At 34.6% G+C, this 24,162-nt stretch overlaps 3 protein-coding genes and 1 long non-coding RNA gene across 11 annotated transcripts; 3 read left to right on the forward strand and 1 right to left on the reverse strand.

Annotated features, from left to right (window-relative positions):
- Positions 1 to 362: 362 nt before the first annotated feature.
- Positions 363 to 3,218, reverse strand: LOC113754100 (46 kDa FK506-binding nuclear protein-like). 7 transcript variants are annotated; one of them, XM_027298437.1, is made up of 6 exons: positions 3,070 to 3,218; positions 2,823 to 2,916; positions 2,645 to 2,681; positions 1,913 to 1,988; positions 1,597 to 1,826; positions 363 to 621 (listed from the first exon to the last, which is right to left on the reverse strand). In XM_027298437.1, exons 4-6 carry the CDS (start codon positions 1,934 to 1,936, stop codon positions 582 to 584), a joined length of 294 nt encoding a protein of 97 aa, XP_027154238.1. In that variant the 5' UTR covers positions 1,937 to 1,988; positions 2,645 to 2,681; positions 2,823 to 2,916; positions 3,070 to 3,218; the 3' UTR covers positions 363 to 581. The 7 variants fall into 7 exon arrangements, with proteins under 7 accessions (XP_027154238.1, XP_027154237.1, XP_027154239.1 ...); XM_027298436.1 differs by having other exon boundaries at positions 2,789 to 2,916; XM_027298438.1 differs by lacking the exon at positions 2,645 to 2,681 and having other exon boundaries at positions 2,823 to 2,903; positions 3,070 to 3,217.
- Positions 3,219 to 7,000: 3,782 nt separating this feature from the next.
- Positions 7,001 to 8,048, forward strand: LOC113752027 (salutaridinol 7-O-acetyltransferase-like). The gene has a single exon (XM_027296170.1). The coding sequence runs from the start codon at positions 7,065 to 7,067 to the stop codon at positions 8,046 to 8,048; it is 984 nt and encodes a 327-aa protein (XP_027151971.1). The 5' UTR covers positions 7,001 to 7,064.
- An 8,193-nt stretch (positions 8,049 to 16,241) lies between these two features.
- On the forward strand, positions 16,242 to 19,173 carry LOC113752029 (putative disease resistance protein RGA3). The gene is made up of 2 exons (XM_027296171.1): positions 16,242 to 19,041; positions 19,113 to 19,173. The coding sequence occupies exons 1-2, from the start codon at positions 16,445 to 16,447 to the stop codon at positions 19,171 to 19,173; spliced, it is 2,658 nt and encodes an 885-aa protein (XP_027151972.1). The 5' UTR covers positions 16,242 to 16,444.
- Positions 19,174 to 19,207: 34 nt separating this feature from the next.
- LOC113754521 lies at positions 19,208 to 22,873 on the forward strand. 2 transcript variants are annotated; one of them, XR_003465214.1, is made up of 4 exons: positions 19,208 to 19,933; positions 20,689 to 20,782; positions 21,139 to 21,393; positions 22,071 to 22,873. It is a non-coding gene; the product is annotated as an uncharacterized LOC113754521 (long non-coding RNA). The 2 variants fall into 2 exon arrangements; XR_003465213.1 differs by having other exon boundaries at positions 22,102 to 22,873.
- The last annotated feature ends 1,289 nt before the right edge of the window (positions 22,874 to 24,162 follow it).

A 24,162-nucleotide genomic window follows, 5' to 3' on the forward strand; every position in this document is an offset into this window, starting at 1 on the left:
TTTCCTGACAACTATTGAAATTTTCGTCAAGAAAAGTTTCATTTTCTGTGACGCATCATCAGGAAAGATAATAGTGATGATTTGGTCGTCAGGGAAAGATCTCATATTCTTGATGAACCTTTGTCGGGAAAGACCCTAAACTTTGTCACTATATTTTCATTCCCAGAAAGAATAGTCATGCATTGAAACTTGTCGAGAAACTCTAGTGACAATACAACGTCATTTTCCTGACGACAACTGCATCCCTTTTAAGCCAGCAATTTTAGTGCCAACAAAGTGACCATATCATCTATATATTTAGACACTCCATCCAATCAAAATATAAAAGTATGCAAGCAAAATATCAACCAAAACTTCACAAATTATCATTAGTAGGCAATCATAATATGTCAAACCACAAAAGTTAACCATGTCAAATATTTACATATCATCCCATTCCACGATTTGAAACCAATATAAATATTGCTATTTCTCCCTAGATAACTGCCATATGCCTAACATATGGTAAAACCAAAAGATGGACTTCAATTCCATGGTCAACAAAATACTAGAGATGAATGATATCAAAATAGAGGAGTTCTTCAGTATGAGCCAAAAGCAATCCACAAGTTCATCCCAAACCTGTACAATAAAACCAAGAAAAATCTGAAATCAGAGAAATAATAGAATGGCATGCAAAAATGTATTTTTGTTATGATGCATGGATGATCACTACAAATTGCTTAGGACCACCTAATCATGAGTACAAGCAATGCATTAACTTGTACAAGAATATATATGTACACAGCAGTGTTGATATAATCAATATGTTGCGCCATGTTATGGACCATGTGCCCATATCTAGTTTGTCGAATAGATTATGAAAAATCATTCTATGGTACATCTAATGCATAATCAACTACAAATTTTGAAGATAATGCCACATCAATAGCATTTGAATTTCTTTATTCTCAAATTCTCGTGTCTAATCTTTATAGCAGTAATAACTATGAATGATATCCGTCGAGCAATTACAGTAGGTGTCAAGAAATACATTGATCAATTATAATTTATTAGTAATTAAATGCTAAGCAAAGATCAACAATAATAAACTGTAGGATCCCAGCATTCGTCAAGTTCAGAATTGCACCAATTTCTTGCATTTCAGTCGTTTTGCATAGTTTCCAACACAGTACTTCAGTCTCAGTAAATAAAGTAGTAGCAACAAGGAACCTATGGCGACTAAATCAGATACACTGCAACAATTGGTAGACATCCTAACTTTGCAGTGGAAAAACTCCAATATGTAATTGGACACATACGTATCTTATTTTGCCAATTCTGTTCATTGTTATTTAAAGCTCTAATTCTTGAAATCAGAGAATAAATGCATTCCAGCAAAATTATATCATGCCTACATTTATTTCTATAGTCAATGTAAGAGAAAAATTTTAAAACGATGGATTGTCTCCACATTCTGCACCAATTTGCAAATTTTCCTGTTTAAGTAGGATTGGAAATCCAGTGGTAAGTAACATTGTATCATTATAGTCTGCTATTAATGTTAGATGTTATAGCGAGTATCAAAACTTCCATTCCCAGAAATATAGTACTTACATATCCTTTGAGATCACATTTTTTTTCTCACGAGAACTGCCATTAGCAGTTCCCAATTCCTTCTTCAACTTCTTTCTTTTCTCTTCTTTTAATTGTTGCCTCAGTTCAAGATAATTCAACACCTCCTTGGCGGGCTTAGGATCTTCTTCCTCTTCATATTCATCTTCACCAGCATCTTTCTCTTCTTGCTCATCACCATCCTCCTCATACTCGTCTAAATCTTCATAATCCTGCATTAATAAAACTTCATTGAACATGCTACACACATCCATTAAAGCAAAAGAAATGTGAAGGAAGTCAAGGTGAGCTTTCATACATCATATCTATCATATGCTCGCATTGCTGCATGAACTCACGAGGCAAGATTTTCCAGACGCTTGCTCCTTAAAAACCTGAAAACAGCAATGCCCAATCAGAGTAAATAAAATCAGGGAAAGCTGAATTTTGGAGAACCAACATCAAGAAACCAAAATGTAGCATACAACAAAAGAATTAAAACTTCCGAGCTTCTTATCCGTGTAAAGGACATAACAAATTCCAGAATTTTGCATATACAACTTATCAAACCGTATTCAGAAAGGAGACTATACCAAAAACACCACCTAAATTTGACATTTTCACTACGTTGATAATTTTCAAATTTTCAAAATTGCAATACTTGAACAAATTTCTTGGCCTTCATCAGGTAAAAAATAGAAATACTTTTGAGGTTAAAAATGTTCCGCAATCCTCTCACTCAAAATCAGCCGTGAAACGAAAAATTCCTTGCCACTGTTTCAATAGCACAAGGAATCCAAAAATTCAATATCAGTCAGAAAACCAGAACATAGGTCCAAAACCCGAATTACCGATAAGAAAGTTGACAATAGAAGTATTTAAAAAAAAAAAAGAAATCAAATCCCAATCAGCATTAGATTTCAGATCCATGATCAAGCGTTGACGTACCCAAGAAATTGATAAAGGAACAATCGTGTGCCTCTGAGTCGATGAAAACCAATATAAAGCCCTAAATTCTCTTATATTTTGGCGGAAAAGAAAAAGTCCAAGCCTTTTATCTAAATCAGTCGGTTTCAGGCAATTCCCAGCTGAATAAAATGCCAAGAAAGAACAACGATCTAGAATCGGTCAGCAAGATGATAAGCCCCATATGAAAAATAAAGAGGAAAAAAAGAAAAAGAAGATGAATCATTACCTCAATTGATCCGAAAAAGAAGATGAATCATTACCTCAATCTCCGTCAAGCAAGCGAACATCAGCAGGAATGATATCACCAAATTTTATACTGATTATATCCCCGGGCACAAGAACTGAAGCATCTTCCTAGGTTTTGACGAACAGAGAAAGGGAGAGATGAATAAAATACCCACTATAAAAATAAAAAAAGGAGCCAATTACGGACAAAATTGAAGGGGGATTTGGAGAAAGCGAACTGATTCCAGACAAAATTAAAGGATTATTTGATTTTTACATCACCTTAGACCATCGTGTTTTCTCTCTTGTTTAAAAAGATGAAGACAAGTTCGGAGTTCGTTGTTGTTCTTTGTTGTTGGAGATGAAGGCAAGTCACAGATTTGGAGAAGTGTTTCTTTGTCGTTGTTGTTCCAAAAGTAAAAGATATGGGAAAAGTGTTTCTTTGTTTCCCGGTTTCTTTTTGGTCCAAAGAGGAAAAAAACTGGTGGGAAAAAATGGAGGTAGAACGAAAACTTTTCCCGACGAATTGACGTGGGCAAAGTAACTTTAGACGATGAAATAAATAGAAAAACATGTTTGAAGTAGCAGTGTCTTTTGAAGGATATTTGCCTAACGGATTGTCATAAAAGGTATGATTTTTCTGACGAATAGGTTGGTTGTCATGAAAAATTTGTCACGAAAGAAATAATTTTTTGTAGTGAACCGAAGTGTCATGTGCGGTTATCACACTGCTTCCAGGCCCTTAATCTGGTATACCACCGCTCTTTGTTGAGGTTTGCTTATTTTATTGAGCAACATATAAATCAAGTGGTAATTGAAGTCACTGACTCACACAATTGTAATTTCATTCGAATGCAGAGATCAGAGATAGTCTTTTTTTTTTTTTTTTTGGAAAAACAAGATAAAACTAAGCAAGTTCCAGCGAAGTGCACCCAATTGCTGTGGAAAAACGTTATTTGATCTGTATTATGAAGAAAATTTAAGCCTTCACTTGTCCAAGAATTCACTTGTTAATGAGTAGTTCAAACTCGTAACAAAAAAAACTCTAATTTCAATTGTTAGAGGAAAAATCCAAAAGAACCCATTAAAAAGGCCCAATACATAAGTCAAAAATCCCATCTTGACACAAAAATTTAAATTGTTAAGCTCTAGCCCTTACATATTAAGTGACCTTTTTTTTTTGCCATTTCTGAAACTAATGTGAGATACAATTCTCTATTTATAAACCTAACATTTTTTTACGGAAAAAAAGCACCTTTTATAATTAATAAAGAGGATTAACTAATAATTGAGATTAAAAAATGATCAATCAGAAAACTACTTTCATTTCTTTCTTTCTTTATTTCTTGAAGATGCTTCAAGCAAAGAAGAAGCTCTGTTACCCGGTGAGTATTGAAAGTCAATGGTAATCACATGGCAAGTCACCAGGGCAGAAGAGTGACGGAGGACACTTTTCTACAGGACATAAAAAAGAAGTTCAAACTAATGTCTTATTCAAAACCTACAACCAAATTTGTAGAATAAGAAATAAGTAATAAGCCACTAAATTACCCATTACTAAATACGAAAATTGATAAAAGATTGAGTCCAATAAAATCACTAGACAAGTAGATGGAAACTCTTAAGCTTGGTTTTAGTTTACCGACAAGATTTACATAATTCATTCTCAGTTAGTTTCTTAATTACTGAAGTAACCAAGAAGTACTTGCTTCACGAGATGAAGAAGTCGCTGTCCATTTGACATAGTGGAGTACTAGTAAACGGAATTTCTTAAATTAACTAAAGGCCGTCAGCATGAAAAAAAAAAAAAGACGAAAGGCCGTCAGCATCACAAGCCATTGACCAAAACTAGTATCATGTAGTTTTAAAACTAATGTTTTAAAACTCGGACCGTTAATTGAACCGGTGAAGTGTTCGAATCAAGATTCAACCGGTCAGACCGGTTCAATCCTAGTTCAATGAATTTTTTAAAAAATAATTTATATAAATATATATATATATATATATTTATGCACAAAATCAGATATGCTATGGACTAATTTAAAACTTTATATGATGAAAAGTTTACTATTTTTGAATAACTTGGATTTTCAAAAATAAAATTTTAAATTATAAGTTGAAACAAATAAATTTCATCTCAATTTCAATTATGTCTACCAAAAAATAATCTTAAATCCAACCCAAAAATACCACAATATTTTAAAATTATACAAAATTCGCGTCTATGAGAATTTAGACATTGTGAACTTAAATTTTAATTTACGTTTTTGGGATTTAAAGATTGCAATTTAAAAAAAGAAAGTTTGGAGTTTGACAGAAGCCAAAAGAATCAAAAATAGAAATGCAAACTTGATAAGAAAAAAAATGAGATAAAAGTGAGTAGTTGTGGCATTAAATAATTAGTCTTTAGGGTTAAAGAAAAATAATTTTTTTTAACTTTTTTCAATTTAATGGACAAAAACAAAATTAAAAGATGGGAAAAAAATCAATAAATTAAAACTAAAGAGATTTGATTAAAAAGGGAGTGACAAAAGAAAAGAGAAGAGAGAGAAAGAGAGAGTTGAAAATTAAAAAGAAAGCGTCATAAGAGAATGAAATTTTGTAAGAAAAATGGAGAAAAGAAAGATGGATGTTTGCTTTATATAAATAAGTTATCAAAAAAGGCTAATAAGGTGTGATGATGTAATGGTTACTATATTGCTTTTCTATCATAAAAGTCTTGAGTTCGAACCGAAAACCACCGGTTTTGACTGATTTTCTTTAGATATTTTAAAATTTGTTTAATTATGTACTAACCAATATGACAATTGTTTATGAGAATGATTTATACATTAAACGAGTGCTTTTCTTTTTTATTTAATTACATAAACCAAATTATAGATATTGTTTCTAAGAATGATTTTTAAGTTATGCTGAGGACAGTAATGCTGAAATGTTTATTTTTAAATTGATATGCTGAAATTTTAATGCTATAGGGTCAATAACTGAACCTACGCTAATAGCTCGGTAGTGTCAAGATCTATAACCTTCTTTGAACCCAAATCATCATGGTATTGGACCACAATCTTCCTGCCATTGGGGGAAAGGGAAAAAAAAAAGCACAAATCGCAAAACACAATTTTCATAGGACGTTAGAAGTAACAATTTTGACTCAAAATTCTTTTCATTACTCTTTAGAATACTTAGTATTGACTATTTTTTTTTTTTGTTGGTTGTCCATGACTATTGGAGTGAAGTTTTTTTAATTTCTTTTTATTATAGACAAGGGGAAAGACAAATAGGGAAAACAAAAAAGAAAACAAAAATAACTAGAAAGGACAGAAGAAACTCCTTTGCTAAAACTAAATGAGTGTCAATTTTAGGCTGTGATTATAGGAATATTTTTTAAAAAGTGTCCATGAGGAGAAGTTCTTGAATTAAAGGGTTTCAACTTCGAGACACATGTAATTGTAGATAGGAAAATATACATTTTCTTTTTTGGTATGCTCAAAAGTACATTTTGCACTAGAATTAGTAGAGAGGACCTTTCATCATTTCACGGTAATGACATAGCAAAAATTTCATGTTTTGAGTTTTGTTCTTGTTTATGATATTATGGAATAGTTCTAAAAGTCCCAAAAATTCATCACAATAACGTGAAGTTATTGAAACTCTAGCTAATTATGTTTTTCTAGTCCAAAAGCAATAATTATTCGTGAATTTGATAATACTCTTATTCATATTGCTTTCTTTTTATTGTCATTGGCAGGAAAATTAGACTTTCTCAATTTATAGGGGAGTAATTCATTTACTACAACGTACTAGTATAATACTATAATTTGAAAATTATTACTCAAAAGCAGAATTGCTAATTAAACAGCCCCAGACGAGCTGATCTTAACTATGAAAAACAAACAATAAAGTTTATTTTTCCATTAAATTTAAAATTTTAATTTTATGATAATTTTATCCTCTTTTGTAATGGCTAAAAATTCTTCTAAACATGTCCCTGCAGCATTCATTTGAGTGTCAATCAGCTTACTCGTGACTCTTATACAAATATATTGTTCTTTTTCTTCCCAAGAAAACAACGAGGCACTTATCTCAACGATGTTATTTCCCAAAGAAGTCGATGTCTAAAGGAATCACTATCAAAAACCTTAGTACCCTTCTATCCACTAGCAGGAAAAATCAAAAATAATTTGCATATTGAGTGTAATGATGATTGAGTTTACTACGTCGAAACTCAAACCAATATTGGACTGTTAGATTTTCTGAGGAAACCTGAAAATGAGTTCATGAATCAGCTATGTCCATTTCATCCAGATTCCACGGAATTATTGTCAAAAAGTTATCCTATCATGGTTCAAGTAAACATTTTTTACTGTGGTGGTATTGCCATTTGCTTGAGTGCTTCCCACAAGATTTTTGATGGTCTCTCAGTTTCTACATTTATGCAATCTTGGGCAGCTACAGCACGCGAATCAACTGTACAAATAAATCCAAGTTTTATTTCATCTTCCTTATTTCCTCCTATTTTGGATATGTACCAAGATTCACCTCCTGTGGTCTCCAAACCACAAAAGAACGAGCCTAAATATGCTACAAGCAGATTTGTGTTCGATAGCTCGGCCTTGGCTGCTCTTAAATCCAAGGCAGCTACATCAACATCTTCCGCGAAATCAAGTTCAGCCAAGGCTGTTATGGGACTTCTATGGAAATCTGCCATAGCAGCTTGGAAAGTAAGGTCTGTTTTGTTTATCCCGGTGAATCTGAGGACAAAAGTTTCGCCCCCTTTATCACCTCATTCACTAGGAAATATCGTTTGGTTGGCTCGTGCTAAATGTTGTGACAATCCTAAGCTAGAGCTGGAATTGCTGATAAACAAGATCTCAAATTCCATTGGTACAATGAACGCTGATTTTGTTGAATCTATAAATGGTGAGAATGGGATTCAGAAGCTGATGGGAGCCTTAAAAGATTTCCATGAAGTGTTCTATGACCCTAATAGTATGGCTGAATGTATCTATATCAGCAGCATCCGCAAGACTGGATTTTATGAGGCTGATTTTGGATGGGGAAAGCCCATATGGACATGCATTGCGCGTGGAAACAGAGATTTACACGGATTGGGAAATATTGCTCATCTGATCGAAACAAAATCTGGTGATGGGATTGAAGCATTGGTGACCATGAAAGAAGAGTACATGGCTACACTGGAGAAAAATCAGGAGCTTCTCCATTATGCTTCTTTAAATCCTAGCCCTCTTGATTCACGCTAGCTTTTCAGCATGTTTTGTCTGGCTATGTTTCAAATCCTACAACGCAATTGTGAAGGTTGGATTGTTATCAAAAGAAAGTTGTAGGAACAGAAAACCATGAATTTGTGTATTATTCTCCATTAGTTTGTTGACTTGCTTTTGAAAAGAAAAAAATAACACCTGATATGATTGGGAGTTTGGCAGACCTTGTTTGTGTATAAACAAAGAAAAACTTTGGGGAACTTAAGGCCTTAGTTCTGAATTATGTGCCATTAGTGTAGTGGCAGATGGTTTTCTGAACGAGAGTGGCTCAAGTCATGTGGTTCCTGACCCCAAAAACAATAACAAATCTACCGTTGTACCTTTATTTCTTGCTATGGAGCACGTCCATGACCCCATGATCATGATTTTTCTGGGGCTGAAAGTGGGGTAAATTTAACGCCATACAAGTCTGCGGTAGTTCCTAGAGATAATTTCAAAAACTTCTCTTGAAGTTTATCACTTAGCACTCTTAGATCGTGTTTGTATTGTAACTTTTTGAAATTTTTGTAAAAAATATACTGTAATAATTTAATATATATAAGATAAAAAGATGTTTGAAAAATGCGTTCATAGAAAACGTAAAAATTTTTGATGAAAAATTCCTTTTCAAACAAGGCCTTAAAATTGCTATTCGTTGACTAATTAATGACATGACAAAATGATCAACCACTTTCATTTCTTTATTCTTTAAGTACGTGAGAAGAAAGCATTGCCTCTATATTAATGCCTTAATTAATCAAGCGATTTCCACACGAATAATTGACTAAAAAATTGGTCTGAAGATGTCATTAGCCATTTTCACTTCATTATTTCATTTCTTAATTACTGTTTGTCGATGGAATCAAGAAGATGCTTTCTGGTGTAAATAATAACAAATTCAAAAATAAAGAGACGCAAATTATGATTTGGAGGAAGTTGCTGCGGGCCTTCCAATCTGTCCACTGGCATTGGTAGATGGACACTTTATTATTCTTTGTTCTTGGCCTCTATAGCAGTTTTCACATTTGCCACAGATCCAGAATAAGTCCCTACTTTTTCTCTCTTTTTTTTTTTTTTTGGTTTTTGGCCTTGAAAAAAATGAGCAATCAGACAACCACTTTCATTTCTTTATTTTTAAATTGCACGAGAAGATGCCTCAAGCAAAGGTGAAGGAGAGTGAAGGAGAGCACTTTTCTACTGTTAATAATTTTATTCCTAGAGAGCATAAAAAACAAGTACTGCCTACCACTAGTCACTGCTACTTGAGGACTTGGGGGGCTGACATGGAAGTGATGGAAACTTGAAGCTTGGAGTGCAAAAGAAAGAAAGAAATTTTCTTTTTAGTTTGGTGGGAGTATAAAAGAGTTAGTGGGAAATCATATTATTCCTCATTTTACCGAATTGAAATTTTCTCGATCTTTTCTTCTTCCATTTCTCCTAGCAAAAACCCTTGCTTGGTTCGTTCTTTTCATTCTCTCACAAACGATCACACTTGGGAAATCAAGCTCAAGTAAGTGCTTCGCAAGAGCTAGGAGATCTTCCTTTATCTCTTAATCAAGGTAACTCTTGCATCTTTTGAGTTTTCTTTATTTGATTTGATTTGGTTTTGGGTTTAGATGTAAGCTAAGCTGCTAAGCTTTGGTTTCGAGTGGACCTTTTGGTAGAGGTCCTTATATATGTGGTAGTTTGGGTGATTTCTTGATTGAGGGATAATCGTTAAAGTTTTGGATGTTTGGTGATGTTTTGGGTTGGCTTGTACTTTGGTTATATGTTGTGTTGGGTTGGAAATAGGTAGAAGAGGTGAAAAAGGAAGTAAAGCAAAACTAATTAGTATCACATTTGCCATCGATCTAAAACCAGCCATAGATGAAAACTAGCATCACGGATTCATCTTAGTGTGGTACTATTAAATGGAATTTTTTGAATTACTAAAATTGCAGCAAAGTGAAGGGAATTCAAGCAAAAAGCATCCAATAGCTGTGGTACAAATAAATGATTAAGTGAATAATTAACTGATAGTCGATGAGAAGCTATCCTCACTTCTTTATTTTTCATCCTAATTACTATAATAGTAATAATAATAATTAAGAAGTTGCTTGATGAGATGAAAATGTCACAGCCCATTTCTTTGTTTCTTGTCTCAGTTCCTTCAGTAATCTAGAAGATGATTTGTAAATGCAAATAATAAAGTAACAATAAGAAAACAATTATAAAAAAAAAAAAGAAAAAAAAAAAAGCAAGAAGATGCAATTTGGAGGAAGTAGCCACTGTGCTTTGATCATGACAGATGCTTATCAAGATGACTCATTTAAACTAGAAAATTTTGAAAAAAAAAAAAAGTAAAGTGATACATCATCTCTTTTTTATTTTTATTTTTTTGGGTGTTGCTTTCTTGACCAAGAAATATCTAAACCATATCTTACCTACTTAATAAAAAAAATAAAAAGATAATAAAAAAATGTGTCCTACATCATAAAAGAAGAAATTCCTCTAAATTATTGCCTTAATCAAGAGGGTGCATCTGCGAGGAAAAGATCTTACATCATCCAATTCCAAAGATAAGTTTGCTTTTTTCAACATCATTGAATCTACGAATGAAAAAGGAACCAAACCATAATACTTCTTAATCACCTTAAAACGCAATCTTTCTACTATTAAAGTTTTTAGCCCTACCCACTACTAGATAGAATTTTTAAACAACTAAAGGCCGCCAGCATTGACAACACCAATTAGTCTCACAACAAGTATTATGTAGAATTTTAAAAATCCGACAAAGAAAAATTAGTAGCATTAGATAGAATTTTCTAAATAACCATTCTATCTAAACGATTAATGACCAACACCATTGATCTCCCTCCTATGGAGGAAGAAGAGTAGAGAGAAGGTTAAGGGTAGAGATAGGGGATAGAGAAGGTTGAGGGAAAAGAAAAAACAGCCCCTACGGCGACAAGACTTTCGTCTAAGCTTTCATACACCTACTCTTTATCAAATCATGCAACATATATTTGTTTGCGAACCAAAACTTGTAACAAATATTACAACCGGTTGACACATTAAAACCGTACTTAGCCATATTTCTAGATTACATAATCTTGAGGGATGCTTTTTAACTACTCTGGCCAATATAATCATAGATACCGATTGGTTAAATGAGGATAGGGTCAATTTTAATACAGAAAGTGGAAGACTGGTGGATGAGTTTTCGAGTGTCAACTATCATTTAACTTGTAGTTCTGAATAATGGCATATAGATTCTTTATACAGTTAAGCACATTCAATTAAAGCGTCTCAATTTAGAACTTAGAGACAGAATTTAAAGTTTAAAGACTAAATTAAGAATCATGCTATAATTAAAGGATTAAAGTATGCTAATTTAGAATTTAAGAGCTAAGTGTCATGTGCGGTTATCACACTGCTTACAGTCCCTTAATCTGCTATACCACCATTCTTTGTTGAGGTTTGCTTATTTTGTTAAGCAACGTATAAATCTAGTGGTAATTGAAGTCACTGGCTTATACAATTGTTAAGTTCTGACTTTTACATATTAAGTGCTTTTTTTTTTCCATTTCTAGAACTAATGTGAGATACAATTCTCTATTTGTGAACCTAACATTTTTTACGAAAAAAATGCTTCTTTTATAATTAATAAAGTGGATTAACTAATAATTGAGATTAAAAATGATCAATCAGAAAAACACTTTCATTTCTTTATTTCTTAATTACACGGGAAGATGCTTCAAGCAAAGAACAAGCACCATTACCCAATGAGTATTGAAATTCAATGGTAATCACATGGCAAGCAACCAGGGTAGACAAGTGAAGGAGGACACTTGTCTAGGGAACATAAAAAAGAAGTTCTAACTAATGTCTCATTCAAAACCTACAACCAACCACTGAGCTTTGACTCAGTGGCCAACCAAAAGGGATTTTGGATTGTAGGTTGGGATTTTGAAATTTACCTGTAGTGAAAAAAATTCAAAAGAGATGTCAAAATACTTCTTTGATTTAGTCAGGTTTTTATACCTACTAGTCCTTTAATACAGCCTCTTTAGGGTCCCTTCCTCTTAAATTAGGATAGATTAGGTTAAAAAAATGTTACTCAAATTTTTATACCTACCAGCTCCTTAATACAGCCTCTTTAGGCTCCCTTCCTCCTAAATTAGGATAGATTAGGTTATAAAAATGTTATCCTTGTCGTAAAAAAAAATTCAAAACCTACAACCAAATTTGTAGAATAAGAAAAAAATACATAATTAAGTAATAAGCCACTAAATTACCCATTACTAAATACGGAAATTGATAAAAGATTGAGTCCAATAAAGTCACTAAATAAGTATATGGAAACTCTTAAGCTTGGTTGAAGTTTGCCAGCAAGATTTACATAATTCATTCTCAGTTGGTATCTTAATTACTGAAGTAACCAAGAAGTACTTGCTTCACGAGATAAAGAAGTCGCAATCAATTTGTCATTTCCTTCTTAATGTCTAGCCGCCTTAGTTACCATAGTAATAAAGAAGAATCTTCATTATGTAAAGTAATGATAAGTAGTGAAAAAAAAAAAAGCAAATTATGAAGATGCATTTTCCAGGAAGTAGGCACCGGACATCTTATTACGAATATGCGAGCAAGTTGATTAATTAAATTAATCTGGATAGATAAAATAGCGTAGCCTGATAAGTCACAATTTTATTTATTTATTTATTTAGAGTACAATCACACTTTTATTTGTTTTATGATCAGGTAATATCTAAAACAGTTCATGCCTAGAACATACTATACACCGGAGTACTAGTAAAGGCCGTCAGTGTCACAAGCCATTGACCAAAACTAGTATCATGTATTTTTAAAACTAAAGGTACCTTGGCTGTGTCTTGCACAGCCCGAGTCCGCTAATAGCTTAATTGAACATATAGCAACATATTTTTTTGGTATATAATAAATAGAAATATAGGAAAAAAATTAAGTATCAAAACAATTAAATTTTGCTATAAAGAAAAATTCCATCTATGAAATTGGCCACCTCCCCCTCCACGGATTTTATAAGAAATAAATTAGCTCCTAATTATTGTGATTTGGACAAAGAATTTTGAGCCTATATTACGTGACATGATGATATAAAAAAATGGAGAGAGAGTAAATAAACTATGAATGTACTACTAATTCAATAGCAACATAGCTTTAATTGTAATTAAATCAAAAGTAGTCAATTGAATCTCCAATTTCTCTTAAGCGAAAGTGAAGAATCATATTATAATTAAGGGAAGTAGGTAAAAAAGAATCTATCAAATCCATCACTAATCTTGAGGTTAATGAAGGAAGGCAATAAAGCAAGTGCACAGTTAAGTACAATTGGGAAGAAAGAAAGCTGATTTTCTATGCAACTTTGAGAAATGATTTATAGCACAAGAAGAAAAGAGACATTAATCAGTCATATAAAGGAGCTGTTTAAATATAAGTGTTGGGTGAGCTATTAATGAAACATAATTAATCAATATCCAAGGACTAAAAGTTTTTCATTAATTTGTAAAATTTGATACTATAGTTATAGACTAGACAATAGTACATAAAAGCAGTAGAAGTCCATATGATTAAACAAAATGACCTCTAGTGAAAATCTTCGGTCTTGACCCATATAGTAGATCTTCAGCCTTTACCCATCAAGGTAGAAGTGAGAAAATAAAAAAGCGGAAAAAATCACAACGTTTCTCAAAGGAGAGTTGTGCCACGTGTTAAAAAATTGGTGTGATACAGTAAACTCCCATATCTTCTTATATAATAGGTACAAAACTCGTTCGCCTCAAAAAGGACAACATAAGGGCCAAACTTGTTTAGCTTGGCATGAACAAAGGGACAAAAAAAAAAAAGATATTCAAGGGGTAAGAAATATTAGAATCATGTCACTTGTGAAACTATTAGAAAGTCATGTGACAAGAAAGGAGGCAAAGAACTATATCCCCCTTTCTTCTTATATACGGAAATTGGGTTTCACAGGTTCCATTTCGCACAAGTTGGAGTAAATTAACAAATTAGTCTCAATTTATACCAAATTCTCCTTATCTTACACTAAATGATAATAATCGATTTATAACAAAGTGTACCTGATTTACACCAAATAATAACAAATTAACATACACTGAACTACACCTGATTTATATTAAACTGAACCTAATTCATACTGAAATCCTACTAATTTATACTAAAGTCAACTTTGTGCGAAATTTTACGAAATACAAATTGTGAGGACCTAGACCCTATGCTTATATACAAGGTAGACTAGAGCGGCAACGGGATGGGCTCTCTCCCATCGCATGCTATAGAAGTCTTGGATTTGGATCCTCTCCAGTGAATTGTCTCTCCATTTCCCACAATGTACATTTGGATAGATGACATGTGCCTCCATTTACTAGAAAAGAATAAGATCATTTTAAGTTTAACTAATTCTAATCCTTGATAATAAATTAAGACACATGTCATGCATTAAAATGTATATTGTGAGAAATGAAGAGAGAATTCACTGGAGAGAAATCAAGTCCTAGAAGTCCTACCACCTCTTTTAGATTTATTTTAAATGACTAAAGGGCTCCGTCTATGGGTGCAAATGAATTGAGCCGAGTAGAGTTTTAGTCTAATCAAGCCATACTTCAACCTAGATTTATGAAACTCGAGCTCGACGAGCTCAAAATGTAAAGCTCGAGTAAAAAAATAAAAAAATTACTATTTTTCTAAAATTGAATAAAATAATAATTTTTCTTAATAAATAATAAAATATTAAGGATATATATGTAATTTTACTATTAAAATAAAAATAAAAATATATATATATATAATCAAGTTCGAGCTAGCTTGCGAGTTAACGAACTTAATATTTTTGATATCGAAACGAACTTAGTATTTTTAATATCGAATTCGAGCTCGAGTTCGATTTGATTAGGTCGAACTCGAGTCGAGTTCGGACTCGAGCCACTCGCGATCGGCTCGAGTCATTTGCACCCATAGCTCCACCATTGACCCATCAAAGGTGGTAGTTTTTTTTATATTTTTCTTTTATTACATCTGAAAATTTTTTCAAATTTTGATTATCGATCAGATCTAGAATTTCTTTAATCTATTCAACATATCTCATCATAATATCTGAACTTAAAGTAGTTAATTGGTAGATCTCGCGATTAGAAGCATGCACAGACATTTGTGGGTTTATAATTATTTTATCTCATTTTTAAAATATATTTTTGAACTTTTATAGTGTAATTTTTATCTGTTGTTCTTCACATCTGTAGTATCTATTCTTTAGATATATGTTCTTTGATATCTGTATATGTCTGATGATATAACTTCTGCCATTAGTACATATTTTAATGAAATTATGATTCTTTATCAAAAAAAAAGTCGACTAAATTAAAATAATTCCATTTCTCAATTTGTTTCCTAATTACATAAGCAATCAAGAAGTTGCTTGACGAAATGAAGAAGTCCTCATCCATTCTAATCTGTTTGTTCCCTGTCTTAATTGCTCAAGTGGTCAAGAAGATTTGTCTTAGTTACGTAAGTAATCCAGAAGATTCCTTGCAGTGTAAATAACAAATAAACAATAAGAAAAAAAAGAGAGAAGACGAAAACTGCAAAGTAGGAAGACGCATTTTCGAGGAATAAATTAACAAGAGAGATAAAATAGAATAAATTGATTAATGAGGGCGGCACTTCAGATCTAGGTCTCCAGTTGTGACTTGTGAGCCTTTAATGAGTTAACTCTTTTGAGTTTTGCATACTTTTACGATAAAATTATTTTCAAGGTTGCGGACTAAAAATTCAAGGTTGCGGAAAATTTAAAAGATTTAATTATCAACAGTTCTACAACTTGGACAAAGAATCTCAAGATTTCATTATTTAACGAAAACAAGTAATTTGAGATCACAAGCCTCACTATCAAGACACTAAGGTGACCATCCGCTAGACACTAAGCAAATTAAGTGGTTTAAAAAGAGGGGTCTGTTTTTGTTTATTGATTTGCTATATAAACTTTTTGTTCCCATTAATTTTCGCTACCTTAATTCCCTAATTGAGGAACGGTCTGATAGAAGTTTCACCACCTACTCCGATTGAGTTCCAATTTTCTTTTCATCCGACCACAGTGGTTTAATTTCTTCCACAATTAAGCGCCCCACCAGTGACTAAGTCATATTGCGCTAAAATTATTTTGAGGTGACCCCACACAATTTGATTAATCGCAATTATACTAATCTGAATCTCACACATCAACCAACTGGAATCGTTTAATCATCTCTCTCTTGTTCTGACTGGCTTCTATTCTGATTTCTGCCAATTGTTGCTGAAACATTCCTTCCATCTCTGATATCAGAAAACTTTTCGATCCTAGTTCCAATTCCAAGCAAGAAACAATGGCTGACGCTGCTATCAGTGCTACTGTTAAGGTCGTCTTGGGGACAGTCATTTCCATTGCCGCGGACCGCATTGGTATGGTTCTCGGGGTGAAAGCAGAGTTGGAGAGACTAAGCAAAACTGCTGCAACGATCCAAGGTTTCCTGGCTGATGCTGACGGGAAAATGCATAGCCAAGGGGTGCGAGGTTGGCTCAAGGAGCTAGAGGATGAGGTTTTTAAAGCTGATAATGTGCTGGACGAGCTCCATTACGACAATCTTCGTCGGGAGGTGAAGTACCGAAATCAACCAATGAAGAAGAAGGTATGCTTCTTCTTCTCCTTCTTTAATGCAATTGGCTTTAGTTCCAGCTTGGCTTCAAGGATCCGGGACATCAACACCAACCTAGAAAGGATCAACCAGGGAGCCGGTCGCTTGGGATTGACCAACCAAATTGAAGCTGCACCCCCTGCTGATGCCGCTGGTGCCAGACAGACCGACTCTATTGTTGTTCCGAACGTTGTAGGAAGATCCGGCGACGAGTCAAAGATTGTGGACATGTTATCGAGCCCATCTGAAAAGGTTCTTTCTGTTATTCCCATAACAGGCCCGGGAGGTTTGGGAAAGACAACTCTTGCTAAATCAGTCTACAACAATCCAAAAATTGATGAGAATTTTGGCATAAAGAGTTGGGTTTGTGTGGCTAGAAAAATTGATACAGTGGGGCTGTTCAAACTCATTTTAGAATCGTTGACAAAAACAAAGGTTGAAGTGGATGGTAGGGAAGCCATAGTTCAAGAAGTTCGAGGAAAGCTCAAGGGACAAAGATATTTCCTTGTTCTTGATGATGTGTGGGATCATGAACAAGGATCGTGGGATGACTATTTCAACACTTTGATGGGACTCAACGAAACCAAAGGAAGCTGGTGTCTTCTCACTACTCGTCTAGAATATGTGGCTAATGCTGTGCCTAGACATTTGCAAATGAATGATCGTCCTTATTTCTTAGGAAAGCTATCAGGTGATGAGTGCTGGTCCATCATAAAAGGAAAGGTGATGAGTGCAGGGGAAGAAGTACCAGAAGAATTGGAAGCACTGAAGGAGCAAATTTTAAGGAGATGCGATGGCCTACCCTTGGCGGCAAGTTTGATTGGTGGCTTGTTGCATACCAACAGAAGAGAGAAGTGGCACTCCATTGTGCAGGAGAGTCTTTTGAATGAATATCAAAGCCAAATTAATCAAATACTTAAGGTGAGCTTTGATCATTTATCATCTCCATCAGTTAAGAAATGTTTTGCATATTGCTCGATTTTTCCCCAGGACACTGAATTAGGAGAAGATGAACTAATTCAGCACTGGGTTGCTAAAGGTTTTGTTCTACCAGATCGGGAAAACACAAGAATGATGGAGGAAAGAGGAGGCAAGTATTTGAGGATTTTGTTACAAAGTTCCCTGCTGGAAAAAGTCCAAGAGTCATACTATAAAATGCACGATCTCGTGCATGATTTTGCAAAATCAATTCTTAATCCAGAAAGCAGCAATCAGGATCGCTACCTTGCATTGGACTCTTCTAAAGGTTTGGAAGAAAATACCATAAGGACAATACCAGCATCAATTCGCACGTTATTTCTCCATGTAGAGGGTGGCATATCTACTGACATGAACATGCTTTTAAGATTCAAGTGCTTGAATGTTCTCAGATTGTCTGGATATGATGTCGAGTCTCTACCGATCTCCATTGGCAAACTACTACATTTGCGGTTGCTCGACATTTCATCTTCTGGAATCACAAGTTTGCCGGAATCTCTTTGCAAGTTATATAATTTGCAGACACTAACTATGAGAGATGGTGAACTTGAAGGAGGTTTTCCAAAACGGATGAGCGATTTGATCAGCTTGCGACATCTAAACTACTATCATGGTGGTGCAGAATTGAAAATGCCGGTGCAGATGGGACGATTGACTTGTCTTCAAACTCTAGAGTTCTTTAATGTAAGTCAAAAAAGGGGATGTGGTATCGAAGAGCTTGGGACCTTGAAATATCTGAAAGGATCGTTGAGTATAAGAAATCTTGGACTAGTGAAGGGCAAAGAAGCAGTTAAACAAGCAAAATTGTTCGAAAAGCCAGATCTGTCTTACTTGGCGTTTAGATGGGAGAGCGGAGATCGGGAAAGCGATAACCGTGAGGAGGATGTGTTGGAAGGTCTCCAACCTCACCCAAATTTGCAAGGGTTGAAAATTTATTATTTTATGGGTAATAAATTTCCACAATGGCTTATCAATTTGTCAAAATTGGTGAAGTTGCGGATAGAATATTGCAAGAGATGCAGTGAACTCCCCTCATTAGGACAACTGCCATCCCTCAAATATCTCTATTTGACAAGACTGGACAACATTCGATTTATTGGAGATGAATTCTACGGTATTACTACTAAAGATGAGGAGGAGGAGGAGGGCAGATCACGAGCATCAGGGAGCAGCACTAGAAGGCGAAAATTCTTTCCTGCCCTTGAAGAACTCTGTGTAAAAGGAATGAAGAATTTGGTAGAGTGGAAAGGTGCAGACCAAGTGCGGTCAACAGTAGGTGAAGCAGAAGCAGATGTCTTTCCCCTGCTGAGGTATTTTCGCATCTCACATTGCCACCAGCTGAGGTCTTTCCCATGTCTTCCATGCTCGTGTAAAAGTGTAGACGTGAAGTTTTGCTTCAATCTAACAAGTATAAAAACGGGTTACGGCACTGCATCTTTTGAGGAGTTGAGTATTAAATTTTGCCAGAGTCTTAGGGAGCTGCCAGATCTGGATCTGTTTGGATCGAGTTTGCAGCGATTGACCATCTCATTTTGCCCAAGATTAATTAGTCTGGGAGTAAATGGACTGAAATGCCCCCTACCATGCCTTGAGGAATTGAGAATTGATGATTGCGAAGAGTTGACCACTATATCCGACAACATGTTCCAGTCATGCCGGTCTCTGCGGTCCCTGGAGGTGATGAGGTGCCCCAATCTAGTGTCATTTTCGCTTAATTTGCAGGAGACGCCTTCTCTCGAGGAATTCAGCTTATCCGGATGTCCCAAATTGATCCCTCATAGGTTCAAAGGATTTTCTTTTGCCACCGGCTTAAGAACATTGAGGATCGGTCCCGTCTCCTTAATGGATGATTTTCATTGGTCTGGCTTAATATCTGCTTCAACACTCCGTAGCCTTCAATTAGAAGTGTTGCCTCACATGGAGTCCCTGCCACACCAGCTTCAATACTTGACTACCCTCACTTCACTAAGTCTTCACAACTTTGGAGGAATAAGAGTGCTACCGGATTGGATTGGAAACCTTGTGTCCCTTGAAACCCTAGAGCTATGGGATTGCGACAAGCTTCAGTCTTTACCACCCGAGGCTGCCATGAGACGACTCACAAAGTTAACTCGTGTCAAAGTTTATGGGTGTCCTCTGTTAAGACAACGATACACTCCCCAAAGAGGCATCTACTTGGAGGAGTAGATTTCAAGTTATTTTGTAAGATTTTCCTATCTAAAGTTCACACTCATATATATATGCATACAAATTTTTTGTATCTGCATCTCATTGACATATGTTTGCTCTTCAGTCTCTTGTACTCTTTTTCTCCATCTCTTTTCTGCAAAGTTATTCTCCGTAATTCTCTTCTTTTGGGCCAGACCTTGGTTTCTCTTCAAAGATTAGTTTTAACAAAGCCTGGTTTTGAGCAAATTGGAATAGACCAAAATTCTGGATTTTCTCTGCATCTCGCCATTGAAAGATTTTGAACATCTTAAAAACTCAACTTGTTACCTTCTATTTGGCCAAGCATGAAATTATTAGCAACGGTGCATACACAATTAGCCTCTTTGTTTGAATGTGTTAGCAAATGTTTCATTGGATGTGCAATGCTAGATGTACATGGGAGCATTCATCATTTTTCTGTCACCGATATTGCCAGTCTGAATGGACAACATTAAAGCTAATCAAGAAACAATTGTGAAGAAAATTCAAGATGCAATTTGCTATTCTTTGGGACTCTGTGTTCTTATTGCCATAAAATTAGATCAGTCTCCTTGAAGTTCAGATATGTTTGTTGAGGAACTAGAGTGCTGCAAAACTTCACCCCTTACAATCGGTGATGCATGCTTAATAAGAATGACAATAATATGGGATCGTTGTTTATCATCTTTCATAAGTTTGAGAAGTTTCTACATCACAATTACCTTGCTTTTTTGTTCTGTGAGCTGAATTACTATATTGTTACCTTGTAGACAAGCAGTGACAGCAAACAAGAAGGCAATAATGGTGCCCAAACATCAGTTTCATGTTGTTTCCCATCCTTGCTGAAGAAGGAGAAACCAGGAGGTATGATGGTTCTCAAGCATCAGCTTCTCTCGCCAAGAACTCTTTTCAACCTCCGCCCAATTTATTAAAAATACAAGGGAATTGGAGCAAGTTTTTATCAAAGTATGCTTGACTGAAAATAGGGTGTTTTTCTGCACTTTCATGTACTTTTGAACATTTGTCCTATGCTATATAGCTTAGTTTTTAATCTTTAAGATTGTACATTTACTAGGTGCTTAACACGTCATTTGATTGTGAAAGAAGCTGGTTTTTTCCATTTTCTTGTACTGAATACTAGACCATACCTTTTCTTTGCGTTCCTTAGCTGTCATAACTGAATTCATGCTGAAATGTAACATTATGATGGTATTTTCTAGAGTCTTAGAAAGCAGAATCATGTTGCTGGGACAAAGACACCACCCTTTGCTGTTGCATTTCTTACAAGATTGCCAGGGGGCAGAAGTTATTTTCACTGACTAGACAGGTTTGAAGATGAAGTTAGTAATCAATGATGAGAATTTTGCACATCAGAGAGCGCTAGCTTTGATGGAGGCTTCACCAGTAGGTGGTTCTCCCCAGGTTTCCCAAACACAAGCTTTTACTCATCTCCTGCTCGGGCTGCAGAAAGAAAGGTAATAATTTAGCTTGTTCATCTTCAGGGCAGTTTTGATAGTTTTTTATCTGCATTCTTGATATGTATTTCATAAATCAATTGCCAAAACTTTTTTTTCCCTTTGGTGTAGCATGCTGATTGCTGAACAAATTGAAAGAGACCAAAATTCTGTGTTTTCTCTGCCTCTCTGAACTACTGAAAGATTTGAACATCTTAAATCTCTTTAACTTCAACTTGTTACATTCTATCTGGCCAAGGACAAAATTATTAGCTACGGTTCATACCCAATTAGCCTCTTTGTTTGAATGTGCTACAAAATGTTTCATGTGATTTACAATGCTAGATGTACATGAACACATTCTTCATTTTTCCATCACTGATATTGCCAGTCTCAATGGATAACATTAAAGCTAATCGAGAAACGATTTTCAAAAAAAATTCATGATACAATTTGCTGTTCTTTGGGACTCTGTGTACTTATTGCCATAAAATTAGATCAGTCTAATTGAACTTCAAATATGTATGTGGAGGAACTAGAGTGCTGTGAACATTCACCCCTTATAATTGATACTGCATGCTTCATATCAATGAGAATAATGTTTTTTTTTTCAATGACAAAAATGTTGGATAATTGTTTATCATCTTTCACAAGTTTGGAAAGTTTATAAGTCACAATTGCCTTGATTTTCTGTTCAGTGAGCTGGATTACTGTATTGTAACCTTACAGATGAAAAATGCAAGGAATGATGGCGCTCAAACATCAGCTTCATGTTGTTCTCCATTGCTGCTGAAGAAGAAGAGCTCAGGAGGTATGTGGTGCACAAAAGTGATAATGCAGCACTTCTCTCCCCAAGAACTCTAAGTTTGCATTCTAATATGCTTGAGTCATGTAATTGGCATGAAAACAGGGTGTTTTTCTGCACTGTTATTTGTTGTTGAATGTTTACCCTATGCCACATAGCTTATCTTTTGCTCTTTAAGATTTTTATGTTTACTTGGTGCTCAACATGTGCTATGATTGTGAAAGAATCTGGTTTATTCCATTTTCTTGTACTAGTTACCAGGCCATACCGTTTCTTTGCTTTCCTTGTTGGTCATGATTGAAGCTGTACTAAATGTAACGTATGATGTTTATTCCGGAGTCTTAGGAAGCAGACCTCATGTTAGTGGACAAAAGACACCACCGTTTGCCGTTGCATTTCTTACTAGAATGCCAAGGGACAGAAGTTATTTTCATTCACGAGACGGGGTTTGAAGATGAAGGCAGTAGTTATCAATGATGTTAATTTAGCTCATTAGATAGCATTAGCTTTGATGGATGTTTCACAAATAGTTGGTTCTCCCCAGGTTTCTCAAACATAAGTTTTTCGGTTTCTCCTGGTCAAAATGCAGAAAGGAAGGCAATGATTTAGCTTGTATGTCTTCAGGGCAGTTTTTATAGTTTCTGATCTACTTTCTTGATATGTATTTAGTAAATCTATTACCAAAACTTTTTTTCTTTTTGTTGATTTCTGAACTGAAAATGGCTAGTAGCAGGCTTGTAGAGTGTGATATGGATGAAGAAGAAAGAGAGGGGAGCATCATCCGAGCATGGAAGCTGATACTGGAGACCTGTATCATCCGAGGTGCGCAGCTGATTATAGTCAAACTGGACTGATGGATGTTTGTGACAGTAGACACAATAAATTGGATAAACAATCAATTTGGAGCAGTGAGAAATGTAGATGCAAGAAGTCTTGAATTGCACAAAGATCCAAGGTAGAGCAGGGAAAACGTTCTTTTCAGTAGATATGTGCATATTTTGCGAAGAATAAACACTTTTTAAAATATGGCATTTCATACTTTTGGTGTATCAGAGTGTGACAAGTCCTGATAGTACGTTTTCTTCATCTTTTATAGGGAGTAAAAGTATGTCTAGAGACCATACTTGCAAGATTTCCTACCCTTTTTTAGTTAGACATTTGATAAGAGAGAACTTTTCCTCTTCAAATAATCATTTTTATTATCTATGATAGGTGAAATTGCTTATCAATTTTACCTGATACTGCGAAATTGCTTTGGGTTCATAAACAAATCATAACAGTAAAATCTAAATGATGATCTTATTGTTAAAGGTTTTATATAAAAATAGGTACTTAATACAAATGAAACAACGTCTAACATTGCCCGTCAAACATTCTACTTGTACCAATTTTTATATAACAAGGAATCAAGAAAGTTTTGGGCAGGGAAGGAGCCAGCCAAAGCAAGAACAAAGCGTATATTATTGAAATTTTCATCAGTATTGAGTAAATTAGTCATCCTCTTTCCAAAATTTTAAATTAGACAATTGTATTCAATATTGTGGTCGTATTATAATTTTTCTCCTCTAATTCTCCTACGCTGCCATTGAAGTTTTAACAAAAATGTCATACAATTCTAACAACTAGAGTTGTCAACAATTGAACTTGGTACTGACTAGTATTATTATTATTTTTTTTTGTCAAAGATATGTGTAAATTCCATCTTATCTTGCTAATGTCAAGAGCCTAATCTTCAAAACAAAAAACTTACTAAAGCTGTTAAAGTAAGTATTTGTACTAAGATTTTTATTTTCCTCTTTCTTTCAAGTAAGGTTGGGAGAGATGAGCAATCCATAGCATTCTTCAATCTTTGATTTAGAGAACAGGAGTCTTTTCTTTAAGGGTGCATTTGATAAAATTGAAAATTGAAAATTGAAACCTAGAGTCTGAAATCTAAATCCATTAAGTTACTAAATTGTTAAATACTAAATTTGATACATTTAAGT

Source organism: Coffea eugenioides, chromosome 11 (assembly GCF_003713205.1).
Source record: "Coffea eugenioides isolate CCC68of chromosome 11, Ceug_1.0, whole genome shotgun sequence".
Lineage (NCBI taxonomy): Eukaryota > Viridiplantae > Streptophyta > Magnoliopsida > Gentianales > Rubiaceae > Coffea > Coffea eugenioides.